The sequence below is a fragment of the Panthera pardus genome, unplaced genomic scaffold, assembly GCF_024362965.1.
Source record: "Panthera pardus isolate Hobbes unplaced genomic scaffold, ASM2436296v1 HiC_scaffold_6, whole genome shotgun sequence".
In the NCBI taxonomy this organism is placed as follows: Eukaryota; Metazoa; Chordata; class Mammalia; order Carnivora; family Felidae; genus Panthera; species Panthera pardus.
The window spans coordinates 48,159,136-48,181,680 of NW_026526991.1; the positions used below are offsets into that span (position 1 = coordinate 48,159,136).

The following is a 22,545-nucleotide window of genomic DNA, read 5'->3' on the forward strand; positions in this document are numbered from 1 at the left end:
ACACTGTGGATTATAACATACCATACCAAATAATCCTTTACCACCACCCCCCCCCCCCCACATCTTCTAAAAAGCTCGAACTATTAACTTTTTTTTTCAAAGTAGGTTCCACACCCAACGTGGGGCTCAAACTCACAACCCTGAGATCAAGAGTCGCATGCTCTGCTGACTGAGCCAGCCTGGCACCCCTAAAAAGTTTGAAGTACTGAGACTTTTTCCTATTGAATTCACAATAGCATCAATTTTCCATGTTGATGTAAGATGGTGTTTCAACTAATTATTATAACATCCCTCAAATAACTATAAAGTGCAGGGGATGGTGGGGTCTGCAAGAAGCCCACACATGTAAGACAATCCAAACAGTTCCTGTGCCTTAGGGGCACACTTCTGTATAAAGCTATGGGCACTAGAAGTCAGCAATAAATGTGTATTGCAAAAAAGTGTGTTGTAACTAAATTTACAATTCTCAGAAATTAAAATCTGATTCCATGTATTAAAACATCACTTGGTGTACAGGATACATGAAATTAAGCAGCTCAAGTCACTATCCCATTTCACGATTATCGCTATCGCTGCTACTTCTTACAAAGTAACTTAAACTTATAAAATTTACCTGAAATCATTATTGCACTACATGCTAACTTGGATAGAAATTAAAAAAAAAAAGCTTATAAAATTTATTCTATATGATTAGAATATTTTATATATCTGATTTTGTTCCACAGGGAAAAAAGAATTAAAACAGACTACATACCTGCTTGAGATTCCCACTTAAAGCTGCATAAATTGCTCTCTCGTACCTATTAAAAAGCTCCTGAAATACAGAATATAAATTTGAACTACAGTTTTCCTCAGCTTGTCAATTTTTTTCATAATCTGAAATTTTACAATGTCTTCTAAACTGAACTTATTCACTTGACAGTTGTAAACTTTAGTGAAAAATCTAGTGAGGCAAAAAAGGGGAAGGACCCTTTAATTCGATGATACAGTCAGTGCTGAAAACTTCAGGAAAAATCAACCATCTAAATTTCGAATACAGGATGAAAGCAGATCCAACTGTAGCGGATGCTTTGATTATGTATCACTGTCAAATTTTATTTCAGCCAGAACCGGTGTAGGCATTTTCCCCTAAGAAGTTTCTAAATACCTAACACCACCTGATCCTTCTCTGAGAACATCAAGCAAGGCACCTGGATGGAACCTGTCGTGCACCAGTTTGCATCTAATTCCTAAGTAGAATTAATTATATTCAGCAAATTAGCCCATTTCACTACCACATTCTATTGATGGCATTTCCAGTCTTCTTATTATCCAGTGACCTCAGAGACTATCACTGTATTTCTGAGTCCTCTGCCTTTGTTTCCAATCACCCTCTTGACCATTCTTGCTCTCTTCCTTTCTATTATCAATATTATTCTAGGACAGGCCCTTATTACTTAGGATCTGAATAATTCTAACAGGCTCCTAACTAGTTTCTCAGCCTTTAGTCCATTCCATTTTTATTTATTTATTTATTTTTTACTTTTTTTGTTAATCTCTACACTCAACGTGGGGGCTCAAACCCATGACCCAAGATGAAGAGTCACATGCTGCACCGACTGAGCCAGCCAGACATCTATAGTCCATTCAATTTTTAAGCCTATTTTTCACTGTCATGCTAATCTGAAAACACTGCTGTCATGTGCCTTGAGGTTTTGATGGTTCACTGCTATCTGTGATATACTCATTCTTTAGAGCAACACTTGAGGACCACCAATGCCTGTTCTTAATTTACCCTTTTCAATCACCTTTCCCATTAGTCCTGTTACAATGTTTGTTTTGAAACTGTGAATTGGTTCCAATGCAACTGATCTATTAAGGAACTATTTAAACATGATGCAAATTTCCCATAACATACAATTTCATCCGAAAGTAATACTAGGTGAATGCAGAAAACTACACCTGGTTGAATGATGTCACCTAGAAATACTACACAAAACTGAGATACCTCAAACATTTACTTACTACCTCACTTCATTACATGTGTTATAAGCTAAACCCATCCACATTGTGTGACAATTTTCAGTTTGATTGATTTCAGCTGACCTCCTTCTATACTTCACAGTAACTCACAAGCTGCAACCCTCTGGCCCTCAATTCCACAAGTAAACTTCAGTGCTTTTTCAAGGTAAAATGCTGTAGTTATTGTAGCATTTGTGTATTTCCTGTTTAACAGTGCTTTATTGAGTTTTTACCCTTTTATGTATCACTGAGAATTTTTTAGTATTGTGCTCTCAACTCCATTTTCCCCAAAAGCCCTGTGGATTTTTTGCATGATTTTGCATGCTGTAGTGATTTTTTAGGAATGCACAAGTCACATGATGTCATAATAGGACTGACTGTAATTCTTTTGTGAGCCTTCTGTTCCAACCTGGTAGACCTACCTCCCTTGAGTTGTCCAACCTATACATCCTACCTAGAATTCCTTCCTCTTTTTTTCACACCCAAGAACTCAAAATCCTAGTAATTTTTTAAAGTGCAATTCAGTTCTCTCTCCTGGGAAGCCAGGTTAGCCCAAATGTTTATTCTCTGAACTCACTTGGTACCTCTTTCATATTTTCATCTTTTATCAGTGTTTGATTAGTAGTTAAGCCTGACCATCCTTATTCTTCAATTTGATCAGAAGTTTTTTGAAAACAGAAACTTTAGTCTTACACTACTCTGAATGTTTCAAAGCACCTTCAGCAGGCCTTCAATTAATTAGAGTAAAAATGAGTATCAGTAAATATCTTACGTCTTCTGCCATTCTCCAACAACTTATTTTCCAAATCACTCTATATGGATTCCCTTCCACAGGTTCTAATTCTGTTCCTATAAAACAGTAAAAGAAATAAAATTTATAGTATAAAATATAGAACTCCTTATTTCAACAATTTCTAAAAACAAAAGCTGTGCTTCACAAAGATTGGCATTTAGAGCTAAATACATACCCAGAGATTAAATTCTCAGAATAAAATCTACTAAAATACCTCCATTAACATTAGGGTCATGATAGAGTTTCCAGCCTTCAAGTGTCGCAGCTCTCCATGCCTGACCACAACGTTTACAGAGTCGTTGTGCCTTTAGAAACAGAAAAAGAGCAGTCAGTCCTATAACCAAGTGTGATACTGGAAAAGCACTGTGCCTTACAGAAAAGTACAAGCAATACATATCAAGATTAGGTAACTTAAAGCATGATACTTCAAAGGGAGATGCAGACAACAACTAGTCATGGCATTTCACTTTGCTACCCTTTGCTCTTTGGTTCTGGGCTTGCAGAGGAGGCTCCCATGGGGCTCACAGGCATTTAATTCTGCTAGAGACAAATGGGGCTAAAGAGGTTGATGACCCTTGACTTCAAGTATTATAAAAACATTGTCAGTCTCTATAACGACAGGGTGCTAGTGCTCATTCAGCCCACTGATATTTGTGTGCACTGTGATGAATCAGATGAACTTAGAGTAACCAGCAAGATACATCAGTGAGATAGAGAGACCACCTCTTTAGGAACCATCTCTTCGTCATTTACTTCATATGGTTTGGGCCAGATCCTACGATCCCACCTCCAAATGCTAAGATTAGGCATGTGATCGAACAAGAATCATTCCTAGGACTCTTGCTGGAAATACTGGCAAAGGGACACAGTCCTTTTGCTGGAATTGCTAGCTGGCAGGAGGATGCAAGTCTGGAGCTGCTGGGGGCCATCAGAGACACAAGGAGCGGCTTCTTGAGAATGAAGCCACAGAAAGGAGGACAGGGCCAAGAGCCTGGGAAAGAGACAGTATCCCAATACCATCCCTGGATCCTGCTTAAAACCAGATTATGACCCCACAGACTTCCCTGTTCCACAAGCCAATCAATTCTTCCCCATGTAAGTAACTTGAGTTGGGCTTCTACCACTTGAACCTAGAGAACCCAACTAATGTAACTAAAGAATATCGTACCCCAAAACATCATTCTGGATTTATAGCCATTAAACATAATGAAAGCTATGTATTAACATGGGGAAATGCTTTGATATGCTATCTAAAAAAGGAAGGATAAAAACTGAATATAGAATCTTGAAAACATTTTTCTAAGTAAAATAAATTAGATACAAAAGAACAAATATTGCATGATTCCACTTGCATGAAATAGCTCGAATAGGCAAATTCAGAGAGACAGAAAGTAGATCAGAGGTTATCAAGGGCTGAGGGAAGGGAGAAACAGGGAGTTATTACACAATGTTACAGAGTTTCTGTCTGGTGTGATGAAAAGGTTTTGGGAATAGATAGTGGTAATGGTTTCACAAAACTGGAAATGCAATTAATGGCACTGAAATGTACACTAAAAATGGTTAAAACGACAAATGGTGTTATCTATATTTTACCACAGTGAAAAAAAATGAATAATGCAATATACCCAACTACTGAATTATAGATTTAAAAATAATTTTTTACCGTTTATTTTATTTTTGACAAAGAAACAGCCAGAGGGTGAGCAGGGGAGTGGCAGAGAGAGAGAGGGAGACACAGAATCTGAAGCAGGCTCCAGGCTCTGAGCTGTCAGCACAGAGCCCGACGCGAGGCTCAAACCCACAAGCCGCGAGATCATGACTTGACCCGGAGTTGAATGCTTAATTGACTGACCCACCCAGGTGCACCTGAATTGTATATTTTAAATGGATGTATTGTACGGTAGGTGAATTGTACCTAAATAAAGTTATTAAAAAACCTTAATGTATACTATGATTACAATTATGTTCAAAAGAGGTATAAAAGACAGGTCTTGTCCGAAGATAGTAAATAACAAGTGTTGGTGAGGATGTGAAGAAAAGGGAACCCTTGCGCACTGTTGGTGGCAACGTAAACTGATGCAGCCACTGAGGAAAATAATAAGGAGGGCACCTGGGTGACTCAGTCATTAAGCATCTGACTTCAGCTCTGGTCATGATCTCATGGTTCATGAGTTCAAGTCCCGTATCAGGTGAGCTAGAGTCCCGCTTCAAGTGAGCACGAGCCCCGCATTAGGTGTAACATAAGCGCTGCTTGGGATAAGCCCCACTTTTCTCTTTGCCCCTAGCTCACCTGCTCCCTCTCTCTCTCAAAAAAAAAAAAAAAAAAAAAAAAAACCAACACCAAAACCAATGAGGAGGTTCCTCAAAAAGTTAAAAATACAGCTACCCTACAACCCAGCAATTCCACTTCTAGTATTTATCCAAAGAAAATAGAAACACTAACTTGAAGAGATATATACACCTTCATGTTCACTGCAGCATTATATACTGTAGCCAAAACATAGAAACAACATAAGTGTTCACTGACAGATGAATACATAAAAAGATGTGGTATATATACATATACCAATACACATACACAATGGAATATCATTCAAAGAAGAATGAAATCTTGCCATTTGCAACAACATGGATGGACCTAGAGGACATTATGCTAAGTGAAGTCAGACTAAGACAAATACCATAGGACCGCTCTTATTATACATGCAATTAAAAAAATAAACAACAAAACATGATCATAAATACAGAGAACAGATTGGTGGTCGCCAGAGGTTGGGAGTGGGAGAAATGGATGAAGGGGGTCAAAAGGTAAAAAGGAAAAAAGAAAAAGAATTTTCATCATATGTAAGATGAAAATGTTAATAATGAAAGTTCTCATTTATTGAGTATTTACTGTAAGCCAGACAATGTGCTAGATACTTCACAGGAATTATCTCATTTCTCATATGAACCCAAAGAGAGGTGCTAATTCTGTGCCTGTTCAATGGATGAGAAAATCGTGGCACAAAGGTGATTAGCTTACTCATGGACACACAGACAGTGAGTGGTACAGCCAGAGTGACCACATTGTAATAGAACAGGCACTGAACTGAGATCACAGCCTTGGATTCCAGCCTTGATTATTTCACTGATTCTGTGACCCTGAAAGTCACCAAACTTCTCCAAGTTTCAGTGTTGTATTACTGTTTGCTTGTAAATGAGACCACTGGAAAACGCGGACTATACTGAAGCTCTTTCTAGCTCTAAGAAAAAAAAGAATGCTAGAAGTAAAAAATAAGAAGAAAGAAAAACCCCATTATCTATGGTTTTGTAAAGGCAGTGGGACCTTGAAGGTTTTTGTTTTTCAAACCTTCAGTAATGTGATCACATTTTTGTTTTGTTTTTTAAAATACATCCCTATTTGCCACTATGATTCCTAGTTATTTTCCGTACCACCTGGCAGAGTGGCTGGAACTTAACTATTTTCTGAATAAATTAGTATGTAATAAACACTTCTTTTCTTAATTGGAAAAAAAAAAAAAAGAGGGGCACCTGGGTGGCTCAGTCGTTTAAGTGTCTGACTCTGGCTCAGGTTATGATCTCACGATTCGCAGGTTCAAGCCCTGTGTCGGGCTCTGTGCAAACAGTTCAAAGCCTGGAGGCTGCTTCAGATTCTGTGTCTCCCTCTCTTTCTTCCCTACCCAACTCATGCTCTGTCTCTCGCTCTCAAAAATAAACATTAAAAAATTAAAAAGAAGAAAAAAGGAATGATGCTTATTACCACTTATTACTATAAGAAATTCTAATAGTTTGAACATATGTCTCTCTAAAGAACATTGCCAAAGAGACTGCAAAATAGGCACAAGCTGTTACCGTAAGCTTGGAGCTCCTAGGCACCGGATGTCCTCAAGAGTCAGCAAAGCCATCCAGTATGTTGTCTACTTAGATACTAAACATTCTCTATAGAATATCTTCACTATCACAAAAGATCTTTTTTTTTTTTTTTTAAGTTTATTTATTTTGAGAGAAACAGACATAATACAAGTGTGGGGAGGGACAGAGAGAGAGAATCCCAAGCAGGCTTCATGCTGCCAGTGCAGAGCCCGGCACATAGGCCCTGAACTCCAAAACCCACAAGATCATGACCTGAGCCTAGCCAAAAGTCAGATGCTTAACTGACTAAGCCATCCAGGCACCCTCCCAACAAAAGAGATTTTAAAACATGAAGTTAAAAGGCAGAAGTCTGAGGGCCACTGTAGTTTTCACAGGTAAATAGTGTCACCTAGAAGAGCAATTACGGTCAGACTCATTCTTAACTCTTAAAAATCAGAACTAAAAATAATGGGGATATGCCTAGGGTATGCAGTACAATTTGGGAAGGCAAAGTCTGACTTCTTACAAAAGATTTTCTATTAGAGTTGCATAAACTACAATGCACTGCTTTCTGAAGTAATGTGTTTCTCATCACTGGAAATGTTCAAACACAAAGTAGATCCAGAAATAATGTGGCAGAGATTACAGCATCGAGGAGACATACGAGGTAGTCACAAAGGTCCTTTCCAACTGAAAAAGTCTATGACTTCTGAAACTGAACTAGCAGGGTGTATATGACTTACCTCTTCTGTCATTCCAGCACGGATTAGAGTGAAAAGATATTTGAGTAATCTGACTTCATCTTCTCTATCCAGATCATCAAGGGGCATTTTCTGTCTAATGGGAGCATCAGGGTCCTATTGAACAAACAAACAAATAAATAAATAAACAAATAACAATAAATTCTTTGTACCCACATACATTTTAAACATCCCCAAGAGATGATAAAACTCTCGAGTTTATATACTGAGATAAGTTTATTTACAATTTAGTTAAGTAACAAAGGGAGTGAAGTATCACACAAGCATTCCAGAGAGCCATAGAACTGTCTGCTGCCCATTCAAAAAAGACTGTTGGCCCACAAAGGTACATACCTCCGTCAGACAAGGCAGAAACACAATGGCAGCCAAACCAGGCAACTCTTAAAAATGCTACAACATGAGCTGTAGCCTGTTGTAGCAACTGTACCTCCAAGTTAATCCTAAACAGAATTAGGTCTAGATGGAGAATGAGCACAGAGGAAACACTGAAGGAAGAGTCAATAATACATTCTATGACTTGAAAGTGCTTCTCGCATGAGAGGAGAGCCATAGTGGGATTAAGGCGATATAAAACACACTGATGTCCAATCAAATAATCTTTCAAGAACAGATTTCTAATAAATAAATCTACCTAGAACAGTTTATTCCCACCTATTATTTTTCATGGATAAAGAAATGTGCCTTTAAACATTTGGGATAACATATTGTCCTCACTTTTGCAGCAAACATCACAAGTGGTCTTCATGATGAATTTTAAATGAAAAACTATTTTAGTTTTTGAAAACGTTTATTTATTTTGAGAAAGAGAGCACGCGTATGCACGAACAGGGGAGGGGCAAAGAGAGAGGGAGAGAATCCCAAGCAGGCACCTTGCTGTCAGCACAGAGCCTGACGCAGGGCTCAACCCCACGAACTGTGAGATCATGACCTGAGCTAAAACCAAGAGTCAGATGCTTAACCAGCTGAGCGAGCCAGGTGCCCCTAACTGAAAAACTATTTTAATGTGACTCTTATTTTAAATGCTACTCTTATGTATGGTAATACATCAATTCAGAAAATAAAGTACATTTTAGGTGAAATGGCTACTTTCATAAGTATTTTGTGGACCGATACAATCATTCAGTTTTGGAACATGGTCTCTTTCTGGCAAAAAGGAAATCACCACTTTCCACGTTAAAAGTAAATGATTTTTAGTTGTTTGCTACAGGGTGATTTAGCTATGATTTATTTCAAGCTCTTCCAGTAGCTTCCAAACAATTTTCATCAAAACCACTTTTGCTCCCAAAGAATTCTATCAATTTTTCCATCTGTTACTTACTTCTCCTACTTTTCATTATAAACATTTAGTGCACATTTCCTCTTTCTTTATTTCTCTCTTTCTTTATTTCTACAAGAATTAGACTCCTGTTTCTTTATTTCTCTTTATTTCTTTCTCTCTTTATTTCTACAAGAATTAGACTCCTTTCTTTTCAAATCTATTGTTATTCCTATTACTCATATCCTAGAATGGCCTTTCTAACCTCAAGCTTATGCAAAGCTCCCCTCTCCTCCCCCACCACCCACCCCCCCCCCCGCCACTTTTTATATGTAAGAGGCTTCATGAGTCATCACTTTAAAGTTGAAGAGTCAAACCTTACTGTAAGACCAAAATTAATTTGTTTTTAAAGCTGGCAAATCACTTTCTCTACCTTCTTTTACAATTTACAATTCATAGGCAATAGGTTCAAATGTTCAAATACATTCCATCAAATTCAAAGGCAACCAAGTAGTTAGTGGTAAACGGTATATACCAATCTTTGGGAAACCAAAACAAGGATCCCTATGAAGAAAATTCTCAGCCTTTAAAAAACAAACACACACACACACAAAATAAATAAAAAAAAATAAAAATTAAAATTAAAAAAACAAACAAACACAAAACCTTGAAGACAACTTTCATTTCAAAGAAACTTACCAATTCAGTGACAAGGGGACGGACACTTCCTATATAAGAAGGCAGCTGCCGCTGCTTCAGGGTATGCAGAGTATTTTCCCTGCAAGAAAAAATATAACATTTTTAAAAGGAGTAACTTTAATATGTTTATTTAAGGAAATAAAATCAAGTCAAAGTAGAAAAAGAGAGTACAAACTCAGAAAATCAGGCAAAAATGCTAAATATAAAGAGGCATTTTAGGGGCACCTGGGTGGCTCAGTCGGATAAGTGACTGACTACGGCTCAGGTCACGATCTTGAGGTTCGTGGGTTCAAGCCCCATGTCAGGCTCTGTGCTTACAGCTCAGACCCTGGAGCCTGCTTCAGATGCTGTGTCTCCCTCTCTCTCTCTGCCCCTCCCCCACTCATGCTCGCTTGCTCTCTCTCAAAATAAATATTAAAAAAAAAAAATTTTTTTAAGAGGCATTTTAGCTCAGATGACTAATGATGCTAAACATGTTTTCATGTCTTTATTGGCCACTCATCTGTCTGCTTTTGTGAGCTTATCTGTTCAAATCTTTGTCCCCCGCCCTTTTTTCTTTTACTATATTATTATATTTTTATTATTGAGTTGTAGTTCTCTTATCAGCTACAAGTCTTATATTTTTCTTCTAGTCTGTGGCTCGCCCTCTCTCATTTCTTAATGATGTCTTTAATGAGTAGTTTTTCATTTTTATGAAATCGAATCAATCTTTCCCAATTATTGCTTCCTATGATCTTTCTTACTCTTGCCTATCCGCAAGTCACAAAGATATCCTATGTTTTCCTCTAAAAGCTCTGTGGTTTTAGCTTTTATGATCCATCTTGAATTAAATATTGGGTATGGTGTGAGGGAGGTGTTTTTTTGCATGATATCTCGTTTTTCTGCAAGGTTTGTTGAAAAGACATTCATTCCCTCATTGGATTGCTTAGACGCCTTTATTGAACACTAACTGACCATCAAAGTGTGGGTCTGTTTTACAGTTCTATTCTGTTCCACTGACCAGTAAGAAAAGACTAACTCATAAAAAATGTGCGAAGACATTTACCTTAACTTTTTCAATTTTAAATGAAAATTTCTTTCTCCCAGAAAAATCACAACTACTCAAGATTTAATTTTTGACAACCACTGAATAGCACTAATTTCCTAGTTAAGCACAGAAAAGATATAATAATTGACTTGCAGATTTTGTACAGGCATAATGTTACTGAATTCAAATGCAATCTGAACAGTTTCTTCGAGTCTTAATATAAACTGTCCCTTTAACTTAGGGATGCTTTTTGGTTTCAAGGTCCTAAAATAATTTAGAAGTATTAAAGGATGTAGTGACCAAAGTTTTTCAAAAAAGCACAAGTAGCTAGAAACATAACAGAAGTATCTTCTTGATAATCAAATTACATTTAAAATAAGGTCCCACAGCCTTACCCTAGCCTGCCTATAAAAGTCCCATATGAGTTGACTCTCTTCAATCTCATTTCCTACCATACTTTTCTTTGCTGTGTTCAGACTGGCCTCCTTGCATAGTTTGTTTTCAGGATCTTTGCAGTTTCTGTTCCTGTCTGGAACAACTTGTCTCCCAAATTTTTGCACGTTTTGCCTCCTCTCACTCATTACCTGTTACTTCCTTAGAAGAGGCCTGTCCTGATTACCTCTTCTATTTAAAGTTGTACCCACTGTCATCTTCTATCCATCAACTCTCTTTTTTTCAAAGCTCTAATTGCCCAACAGGCTAAATATTTATTTGTGGTCTAACTCCCTTAAATAATGTCAACACCATAAAGGCAGGGTTTTTGTCTGCTTTGCTGACAGACTGAATTTAAATACTTGTTGAAAGATAAACAAACAAAACCAACACTGAGTGACTTCAAGAATAAGCGTTTAGTAACTTACCAATAAACTGATTTTGCATAAAACTCAATGTTATCAGAAAAATCTCCAATTTCATCTTTGGCAATGCTCTCTAGCCAATCCACCACGAGCTAGGAAAGGAAAAAAAAAAAAAAAGACCATTAACTATAAAATCTGTTACTGTTTTACTTGAAATGGTACTTCCATCCTTAATTCAAAATGTTTCTGATTAAAAAATACCAACTAACAATTTTTCCAACCACTATTTTTGCTTTTTTAAGATACATAAATATAGCAAAAGAATGAAATTTTCTATAGGAATAATACAGTTCTTAAAAAGCTATTCCTGGAAATGCTAGGGCTATTTATTTGAAAACTGAAGAACAAGGTTCTTAACTCCTTTTAACTGTAAGTAAAAACATCAAAAAGAAAAACAGTTTTTTTAAGTTTTAAATTTATAAAAGTTTCAGTTCTTTGTGTGTCATTTACCTTTTCTCCATGCTTCATAAAAAAATATTTTAAAATTCTAATCTTACCTGACTTTGTCGGACAAGTGGATCTCTCTGAAATAATGTTTCCACCACCACTTTCTCACTGGCATTAAGAGCCTATTAAAAAAATTATTTAAAGAAAGAAAAAAAAAGATGTTCTAAGAATATTATTTTAATAGAAAGGAAAAGGTGAACCTGACATGTATTCAATTACCCATAAACATTTAACCACACAGCAGATCTGTACATTCATGTGTGAAAATTTTTCTTAAGCAAATTTCAAACTGCTAGATCAATCTGCAGCTGTTCTTGATACTTTCATTCTTTAGCTATTCGTGGAATTTTAAAACTCTACTTCCTCAGAGATGTTTAGGGAAAACAAAACACAGAACAAAATGAAACAAGCAAAAAAAATCATAGTAAAGGGCAGGATGCAATCGTGTGACATTATCAGAAAGTGAACATTTAAAAACTTCTAAACTCTTGGGTGGGGGTGGGCTAAATGGGTGATGGCCATTAAGGACAAAACTGTGTGGAGCACTGGGTATTATACATAAGTGACGAATCACTCAGTTCTACTCCTGAAAACAATTATTACACCATATGTTAACTGATGAGAATTTAAATAAAAATTTGAAAAAAATAATAGAAACTCTTTCATTCTACATAGCAGAAGTTGATAGGTAATAAAATTTCACAATCCAAGGGCTTTCCTTAACAAGACACAAGATAATGAATGATCAAGGAAAACTTCACAGATGTGATCATATAAAAGTGGGAATGTCTACTTGACAAAGACCCCTTAAACAAAACTGAACGACAAGTAAAAGGAGGACTATCTTTAACATATACAAGAGGAAACAATAATTGGAAAATGAGCAAAGTGTATGATTACAGAATTCATGTAAGAATATTAAGGCTTAAGAATGAAGAATACTAGGGGTGCCTGGGTGGCTCAGTCGGTGAAGCGTCCGACTTCAGCTCAGGTCTAGATCTCATGGTTCGTGGGTTTGAGTCCCGCATCGGGCTCTGTGCTGACAGTTCAGAGCCTGGAGCCTGCTTCAGATTCTGTGTCTCCCTCTCTCTCTGACCCTCCCCTGTTAGCACTCGGTCTCTCAAAAATAAATAAACGTTAAAAAAAAAATGTTTTTTTAAAAATGAAGAACACTCCACCTTGCTAATAATCGATAATATACACATTAAAGTGACACACCTAATCTCCAATTGGCAACATCAAATGAGTTAGAGGAAGCATTTTCACCCATTGTCAGTACACTGCATTAGGAAGGCAAGATGACAATCTATCAAATTTTGACCCAATTTCACTTCCAGAAATGTAGGAAATATTGAAATACATAGATAAATACGAAGAAGAATGTTCACTGCCTTACTGATTGCTACAGCAGAAACAGTGGAAACAACCTAAATATGTCTATCAGAATGTCTGAAAAAATTTCAGTACTGGCATATTATGAAAAAATAAGGTAAACCTACATGAACTGACAGAAAAAAACAAATATTGGTGATTAAAAAAGAAACTCTTAGTATAATGTATAAATGAAATCATACTCTATGTTAAAAAAATAAAACAGGGGCGCCTGGGTGGCGCAGTCGGTTAAGCGTCCGACTTCAGCCAGGTCACGATCTCGCGGTCCGTGAGTTCGAGCCCCGCGTCGGGCTCTGGGCTGATGGCTCGGAGCCTGGAGCCTGTTTCCGATTCTGTGTCTCCCTCTCTCTCTGCCCCTCCCCCGTTCATGCTCTGTCTCTCTCTGTCCCAAAAATAAATAAAAAACGTTGAAAAAAAAAAAAAATTAAAAAAAAAAAATAAATAAAAAAAATAAAACAAACCCATGGGGCGCCTGTGTGGCTCAGTCAGATAAGCCTCTGACTCTTGATTTTGAGCCCCAAACTGGAACTCTGTGCTGACAGCATGCTTGAGATACTCTCTGCCCCGTCACACACATACTCTCTCCCTCTCGTGTGCACACACTCTCAAAATAAGTAAACATTAAAACACACACACACACACACACACACACACACAGACACACAGACACACAACCATGTGTATATATACATATAAAGATGCACAGAAAAGTGTCTGGTCGCAAATTGTTAGAACAGTAAGGGATAAAAGAGGACTTTTACCTTTTACCCTATAATATAAATCAATATTTGGTTACTTTATGAGATTGTATCTTTTACTTGTAAAATTTTTTAAATGAAGAAACTCAAGATGGAGGGTCAGAAATCAAATCCTATTATTAAAAACCATTTTAAGTTTTAAACATTTATAAAGGAAAAAAATTAATCTTAAACTTACACTGAGTACAAACATATTTTCATCTTCTAATGCAGACTGTATTCTGTCTCTGAGGAAAAATAACAAAACGAAAAAAGCTTAAATTGCATAAATATATGAAATCACCTTTTAAACCATATATATACACAAACCTACATTCTCTCCAGCATAAACAAGTTGAGCTTCCAATAAACTTAATCATTCTTTTGAAACAAAGATACAAGTAGTAAGTACCTTCTGGATCGGATATTGACATCTGAGCAAATCTGATATTTACTAAAAACAGACACTGCAAAAAGTCTTTCCTGGCTACCTGCTAAGGCACACACTGAACTTTCTAATATATTTGTTTTCACATGGCAAAAATTATATAATCTAATTTTCTTTCAGGATTTTCTCATCACAGTGAGAAAGCAGAGAATGAGAGGCAAAACCACTGAGCATCTGAGAGAAGGAATATTTGGTTAACTTCTTTCAAACTGCCACTTTATATAAAGTCTATTTTTCAGTTCCTTTTAAAATTTTTTACTGTTAATTTATTTTTGAGGGAGAGAGAGAATGAGCAGGGGAGGGGCAGAGAGAGAGGAAGACACAGAATCCAAAGCAGAGTTCTTTTTCTTGTCTATCCTAAGTACTGCAGTATTTTCAGTACTTTCCTGATCTTATTTTTGGGAGCTACCAGCTTTATGATCTAATATTCCTCTCTTCCCTCCTCACTCACTCCTGATAATCATCTAATGATGAGGCATTAGAAACAGTAAGTACCAAAGATAGTAGAACCTATTTCCACACATCCTACTCTAACTTTTAAATTAATTTGCCTATTTGGGGGCCTGGGTGGCTCAGGTCATGATCTCACAGTTCTTAGGACTGAGCCCCATGTCAGGCTCTGTGCTGACAGCGTGGAGCCTGCTTGGGATTTTCTCTCTCTCTCTCTCTCTCTCTCTCTCTCTCTCTCTCTCTCTCTCTCTCTCCCTGTAAAATAAATAAACATTAAAAAGACAAACCATGTTTAAATTAATTAAATTAATTTGCCTATTGGTTACCTTGTGTTTATTTCACTTATGAGGCCTACACAACTTTACCTATACAGAGAAGCCAGCAGCCTCCATGTGACCATCTCCTGTTGAAGAAGCCAGAGCATACTGGCTGTTTTTGAGAACTTCTGAAGTCCAGGTGTTGCTCGGCTCACTATTTTACTCAGTATATTCACCTAACGTAAAGACACAGATGTAAAGAGGTTTTCTATCATTCTGAGCCATAACTGCATATTCTTCAAGTGCACAGCTCTAAAACTAAACATACACACACACACACACTCACACATTTAGAGTATGAATTTTTCCTATCTATTGCCTTTTTTAAATTGAATGGAAATATAACATTCCCACTCGAAACGGTCTTAATTTGAAGTAAGGTGTGTTTATGTGAGTATATATGTAAAAGTTTAATATACTCCAAATTTCAGATTAAACAAGAACAGCCATGGATACATTTTTTTCTTCTTTTATAAGCTAAATCTAACCTATTCCTGACAAATCTAACCTATATCTAACCAGAAGATAAACCAAATCTAACCTATTCCTGACAAAATGATAACATGGACTAACAGCATAGCAATGAAAGTTGAAAATAAAGTTATCTTCAATTTATGCCTGGAAAATTTATACCATATATCAAATCAAGAAAAATATTTTAAGATTGGTACTAAAACACTGTCATTGCTAACCACAACTTAACCAAAGTCCCCTCCTTGTTCTAAAACCAGAGTTCTTAACCTTTTTCAGGTTGAGGCATTATGTGAAAATCTAACGAACAGCATGGATGTTCTCCCCAGAAACACACACAAAATTATTTATCAGAAGGTTTAAGAATCCAGGGTAAAGGAAACCTTTCTCAAAGGTTTTGAACAGTACCTCTTAATCTTCTGAAGTGAAATTCAGACACAGAATCGCTCTTATTCAGAACATGAAGAATCATTACCACCACAACACCTTTTCCCTCTCTTTAAAAAGTACTCACAAAATAATGTTACTTTTGTCTTAAGGCCAGTGTTTAATAAAAGTGTTATCAGTACTTCTCATTATTTTCTATTGGAACCCTAACTCTAGTAATTCACTAAGTGACTGTTACTGCTTCAGTTATTTAATGAAGTTACTGCTTTTATAATGGAACAATTCAGAGATTGATTATTGAAACAATATTAAACGATCAAGAAATGTTGGCTATTATATTGTAATCATTCTTGAATGTAATAAAGTCCATTTATTTATTTGCTTATTTTTTTAGTAATCTCTACACCCAACATGAGGCTTGAACTCATGACCCTAAGGATCAAGAGTCACATGCTTTTCCAACTGAGCCAGCCAAATGCTCTTCCTCTTCCTTTTTAAAAAAACAGACTTAATGTTTTAGAGCAGATTTAGGTTTACAGCAACACTGAGTGGAAAGTACAGAGTTCCCATTGCTTTCTGCCTATCAGGATCCAGCACCAGAGTGGAACATTTATTACAACAATGAACCTACACTGACATGTCATTATCATCCAAAGTCCATAGTTTACATAAGGGTTCATTCTTGGTGTTGTATATTCTACAGGTTTTGACATAAATGACATGTATCCACCACCATTTATCTCATACAGTTTCACTCCCCTAAACATTTACCAGGTTCCACTTTTCATCCTTATATTCCCCCACCCTCTGGGAACCACTGATCTTTTCACTCTCTCCAAAGTTTTGCCTTTTCCAGAATATTGTTTAGTTGGATTCATGTAATATGTAGCCTTTGCGAATTGGTTTCTTTAGCTTACTGATATGCACTTAGGGTTCATCCTTGTCTTTTCATGGCTTGATGGCTCATTTCTTTTTAGCATTCAACAATATTCCATTGTCTAGATACACACAGTTGATTTATCCATTCGCTTACTAAAAGACAACCTGGTTGCTTCTGAATTTAGGAGATGACAAATAAAGCTGCTATAAACATTTATATGTAGGTTTCTGTGTGGGCCTAAGTTTTTAACTCGTTTTGGTAAATGCCACAGTATGAATGTTGTGGAATCATATGATGAGACTATGTTCAGGTTTCTAAGAAACTGAGAAAGTGTCTTGCAAAGTGACTCCACCGTTTTGCAATCCCACCAACAACGAATGAGAGTTACTGCTGCTCCACACCCTTGCCAGCGTGTGGTATTGATAGGTGTTGGGGACCTTTGCCATTCTACTAGGCGTATGACATCTCATGATTTTAATTTGCAATTCCACGATGACATATGATGTTGAACACCTTTTCACATGCTTTTTTTTTTTTTTTTTTAAATTTTTTTTTTTCAACATTTTTTTTTTTATTTATTTTTGGGACAGAGACAGAGCATGAACGGGGGAGGGGCAGAGAGAGAGGGAGACACAGAATCGGAAACAGGCTCCAGGCTCCGAGCCATCAGCCCAGAGCCTGACGCGGGGCTCGAACTCACGGACCGCGAGATCGTGACCTGGCTGAAGTCGGACGCTTAACCGACTGCGCCACCCAGGCGCCCCTTTCACATGCTTTTTTGCCACCTGTAGATTTTCTCTGGTGAGGTGTCTGTTAATGTGTTTTGTCCGTTTTTTTAATTGGATGTTCATTTTCTAATTATTGGGTTTAAAGAGTTCTTTGTATATTCTAGATTCTCCTTTTTTTTTAAGTAGCAGAATCCTTCGGTCTCCCAAAGAAATCTCATATGGACCTTCAATAAGCAAAAAGCAGAGCTGCCCTGGCTAACCTCCCAACCATGCTACCCCTGCCACTACACCCTTAAGACATCTCCCCCCTTAAATACAGTATGGAAATTCACAGGTTGATGCTGTTCAAAAAACTAAGAGTACTGAAGTTTGACCAACAATGGAGTGAAAGTAACTTACCTGACTACTACAGATGTTTTCATATTCTTCTACAAGGTCAAAAACCGTATTTGAAGAGTGCTTCAAGTAAGACTGCAGGAAATCAGAAAACATACTCATGGATGCTAGAACACATTAAAAAGAAAAGGAACAGGAAAAGTTAAGTGACATACTCCTAGGTAATTATGTTTCTATGAAAACTTAACAACACAGCTACATATCTCTTTTTTTTCTGCTGTATTTTCTAAAAAATTACAACAGTGGTGGGGTGCCTGGGTGGCTCAGTCAGTTAAAGTGTCTGACTCTTGATCTTGGCTCAGGTCATGATCTCACAGTTCATGAGTTGGAGCCCTACATCAGGCTCCGTGCTGGTGGTGTGGAGTCTGCTTGGAATTCTGTCTCTCCCTCTCTCTCCCCGTCCTTCCCCCCGCCCCCCCAAACAAAATAAATTAAACCTAAAAAAAATTGTAACTGTGGTAAGATAAACATAACAAAATTTACCATCTTAACCATTTTTAAGTGTACAGGTTAGTGGCATTAAGTACATTCACAATGCTGTGCTACCATCACCATCATCCATCTACAGAATTCTTTTCATCTTGCAGAACTACAACTCAGGACAGCCAAAGCGATCCTAAGAAGGAACAAAGCTGGAGGTACTATACTTCCTGATTTCAAACTATACTACAAAGCTTGAGTAATTAAAACAGTATGAGAGGCCCCTGGGGTGGCTCAGCTTGTTAAGTGTCCAACCCTTGATTAGGGCTCAGGTCATGATCTCACAGTTCTTGAGATCAAGCAGCACAGAGCCTGCTTAAGATTTTCTCTCTCCCTCCCTCTTCCCCGCCCCCTCCCCCACTCTCATGTGCACATGCTCTCTCTCAAAATAAATAAAGTTAAAAAAAAAAAAAAAAGCAGTATGAGAAGGCATAAAAACAGACACATAGATCAATGGAACAGAATAGGATCCAGAAACAAACTCCCGCATGTATAGTCAACTAATATTTGACAGGGGAGCCAAGAATACTCACTGGGGAAAGAACAGCCTTTTCAATAAATGGTGCTAGAAAAACCGATGATCACATATGGAAAAATGAAATTGGACCCCCTAGATTACACCACTCATAAAAATTAACTTGTGGGGTACCTGGGTGGCTCAGTCGGTTAAGCATCTGACTTTGGTTCAGGTCATGATCTCATGGTTTGTGGGTTCAAACTCCCGTGTCGGGCTCTGTGCTGACAGCTAGAGCCTGGAGCCTGCTTTGGATTCTGTGTTTCCCTCTCTCTCTGCCCCTCCCCAACTTGTGCTCCGCTTCTCTCAAAAATAAATAAACACTAAAAAAATTTTTTTAAAGGGGCGACTGAGTGGCTCAGTTGGTTAAGCATCCGACTTTGGCTCAGGTCATGATCTCACAGTTCATGGGTTCAAGCCCCACATGGGGCTCTGTGCTGACATCTCAGAGCCTGGAGTCTGCTTCAAATCCTGTGTATCCCTCTCTCTCTCTGCCCCTCCCCAGCTCACGTACTCTGTCTCTCAAAAATGAATAAATGTTAAAAAAAAATTAACTTGAAATGGAATGGAGACTTAAACTTAAGACCTGAAACCATAAAACTCCTAGAAAAAGATATAGGCAAAGAGCTCCTTGACATTGGTCTTGGTAACAACTTTTTGGATATGACACCAAAAGCACAAGAAACAAAAGCAAAAGTCAAAAAGTCTGACTCAAACTCAAGAACTGTGAGATCATGACCTGAGTTGAAGTCAGACGCTTAACCCACTGAGCCACCCAGGCACCCCACGTTATAGTTCTTTCTACATTCTAGATATTACCCTTTTATCAGACATAGGATTTGCAAATACATTCTCCCATTCTGTGGGCTGCCTTTTCACTCTACTGACTGTATCTTTTGATGCATGAAAATTTTAGATTTTGATGTAGTTCAATGTATTTTTTTCTCTTGTTACCTACAAGTCTTTTAAGAGCACACGGATGTGTTGGCTATTAATCTGTCAACAATTACTACAAAAATATGAGCCAAATTTTAAAATATCTGATTTGTATTTTAAACACATAACAAAGCAGCTGAGAAAGTTGTAACAGATACTAAGATGATATATTCTACTCAGGGAAAACATACACACTCCACTACAGTACTGTATCATATTGAAGGTCTCATCCAGTGTTCATACTAAAAATGAACTTTTTTTCTTTCTATTTTATCTATTTAGTAAAAAGGATATCTAAATCACTCAAAATCTGAGTACTTATTACTGGCAGATACTATAAGGAAGCAGTGGTTACCACAGTGTTAAGAGAAGGGCTGTATAATCAAACTGCTTAGTTTCAAATCCTGGTGCCATCACTTTCTAGCCAGGTGAGCTTACGCAAGCTACCCATTCTGAGCAGCAGTTCCCTTTCCCCTCTAACGGTAATAGCTACTGTAACTCTTCAATGGACCGCTACAGAAGATAATGTTCACCCAGAGGTAAGCACACGGACTCTGGCACGTTAGCTGACGATGATGATAAAATGAAGATCCCATGTGGTAATGAATACATACAGGCACATGAAAAGCAAACTTTTCTTTCCAAAGGGGAATGGTAATAACCAACCTGAAACTAGAAAGGTCTTCATACTATTTGAAAGAAAGACAGCATTAGCATCCAGGTGAAAACATGTCAATATTAGATAAAAACTAAACCTAGAGAAAAAGAGATGCCCTTTCAACAGAAATACGAAAAGAATGAAGATATGAGACTTATCTAATAACCTAACAAGGTATTTGAACTGAAAAATGAAGTGGCAAGATGCCGCTCCAACTGAGAACGAAGGTGAGATTCTCAACCTTCCAGAGCTACTACATCAAACGGCTCAGCCATAACCATAACTAATCAGCATAATGAAAAATATTTTATAATGACACTCAGGAATAGGAGATAGTTTCCTGGGTCTCAGTCAAGCCAACAGGCTACATTGTTAAAGAGTTAACGCCATTTTACCAGCTTCGCCAGGATCATCCTCACGTAACATAACGGCACTGAGAGTTACATCCTCTGTTACACTGTGGGACTCTGTACTTGTGAGGAGTCCTGAACGCTGTGATGTGAATGCAGCAGCCCAATTACTGTCATCCAGATTAGTTACCTATAAAAAAAAAAAGGAAGATACGGAAAAGTAATGAGCTATTGCCATTGAGTACAAAAAAAGACATTAATGGCTATTTTGTTAAGGAAATCACAGCTTTTATACTGTTTTCTTCTCTGTACCACTCCGTATCTTTTTTTAAAAGGCAATAAATACTGCATTTTGTAACATTTAAGCTGATATTAACATGTAAAATAAGGCGGTCATACTGCTCTAAGTTCACATCGGTTTTTCACTATTGGGAAAACGTACAGGACAAATGATCCAGTTTTTTCAACATATAAACGCTAACAAAAAGGGTGATGGAAGAACTTACAGATTAAAAGATGAGCCACATCAAGCAAATGCAGTGTGTTTACCTTATTTGAATCCTGATTTAAACAAACTGACTTAAGAAAACATGACACAACTGAGGAAATTTTAAACAAACCAACTTAAAATTTGACACAGCCGAGGAAATGTGAACACTTAGTAACATATATACAATAATGAAAACATATATATACACAAAATGGATATTTAAGATGATAAACAAATTACTCTGTGTGTACGTATGTGCGTGTGTGGAATGTTAGATGTGTTAATGGCATCGTGTTAAAGAAAGAATTGTCTTATGTCTCAGAGATATGCACAAAAATATTTATGGGTAAAATGGTATGAAATCTGGGAGGTGTAAAGTAACAAAGGGGAAACACTTGTGGGTGTAGATGAAATAGGATCAGCCATATATTAATAACTGGGCAAAGAGCACATGAGGGCTTATTCTATTTCCGGACGTGTCTGAAGTGTGTGCACACACATTTAAAAAAAAATTTTTTTTATGTTTATTTATTTCTGAGACAGAGAGAGACAGAGCATGAAGGGGGGGAGGGGCAAAGAGAGAGGGAGACACAGAATCCGAAGCAGGCTCCAGGCTCTGAGCTGTCAGCAGAGCCCGACGTGGGGCTCGAACTCACAAACCATGAGATCATGACCCGAGCCGAAGTCAGTCGCACAACCGACTGAGCCACCCAGGCGCCCCCACATTTTTTTAAATTCACCTTTACTTAAAATCACCTTTATTTAAGATCTTCTGAAAGCCAGAGAAAGCTGTCTGAAGGTTTAAAAATTTGTCTTTATTAAAATCCAGGCACAAGCAACAATAAAAATGTTTATTTAAACCCAAACATTTTATAATAATGCCCATATTATTAATAATTTACTCTGTCTTGGGCTTTATGAGACTAGAAATCTTACTATTAATCTTGCAGTTCTGAAGCAATAAATAATAAGTCATCTTCTTTTGTTTAACCCCAGATGCAGTCAATTCACTCATGTTTTTAAGCAAAATAAGATAAATGCTGCTAACATAACCAGATTCAAAAGCAGCGTAAAATTATTCAATGACTATATCATTGTTAGACATTAACATTCTAAAAATCCGTAAGACAATAAGAAGTATTTAACAAATCAATTTATCCTTTCAAGGAGAGGTTTAACAAGCTAAACCATTCTTCAGAAAACACCTAATCTAGACAAT

At 37.2% G+C, this 22,545-nt stretch overlaps 1 protein-coding gene across 4 annotated transcripts in view; it reads right to left on the bottom strand.

The window, feature by feature from the left end:
• NUP107 (nucleoporin 107) overlaps positions 1–22,545 on the bottom strand; it is a 43,635-nt gene that overhangs the window by 16,330 nt on the left and 4,760 nt on the right. For 3 of the 4 annotated variants that reach the window (XM_019455043.2, XM_019455045.2, XM_053894968.1), the window contains 11 exons: positions 20,882–21,026; positions 17,902–18,005; positions 15,085–15,212; positions 14,021–14,069; positions 11,743–11,814; positions 11,249–11,337; positions 9,362–9,440; positions 7,390–7,503; positions 3,009–3,099; positions 2,774–2,850; positions 755–814 (listed from right to left, as the gene is read on the bottom strand). In XM_019455043.2, coding sequence (XP_019310588.1) covers positions 755–814; positions 2,774–2,850; positions 3,009–3,099; positions 7,390–7,503; positions 9,362–9,440; positions 11,249–11,337; positions 11,743–11,814; positions 14,021–14,069; positions 15,085–15,212; positions 17,902–18,005; positions 20,882–21,026 — 1,008 coding nt within the window. Of the gene's footprint in view, positions 1–754; positions 815–2,773; positions 2,851–3,008; positions 3,100–7,389; positions 7,504–9,361; positions 9,441–11,248; positions 11,338–11,742; positions 11,815–14,020; positions 14,070–15,084; positions 15,213–17,901; positions 18,006–20,881; positions 21,027–22,545 lie in introns of those variants that run through there. The other variant, XM_019455044.2, reaches the window with a different exon arrangement.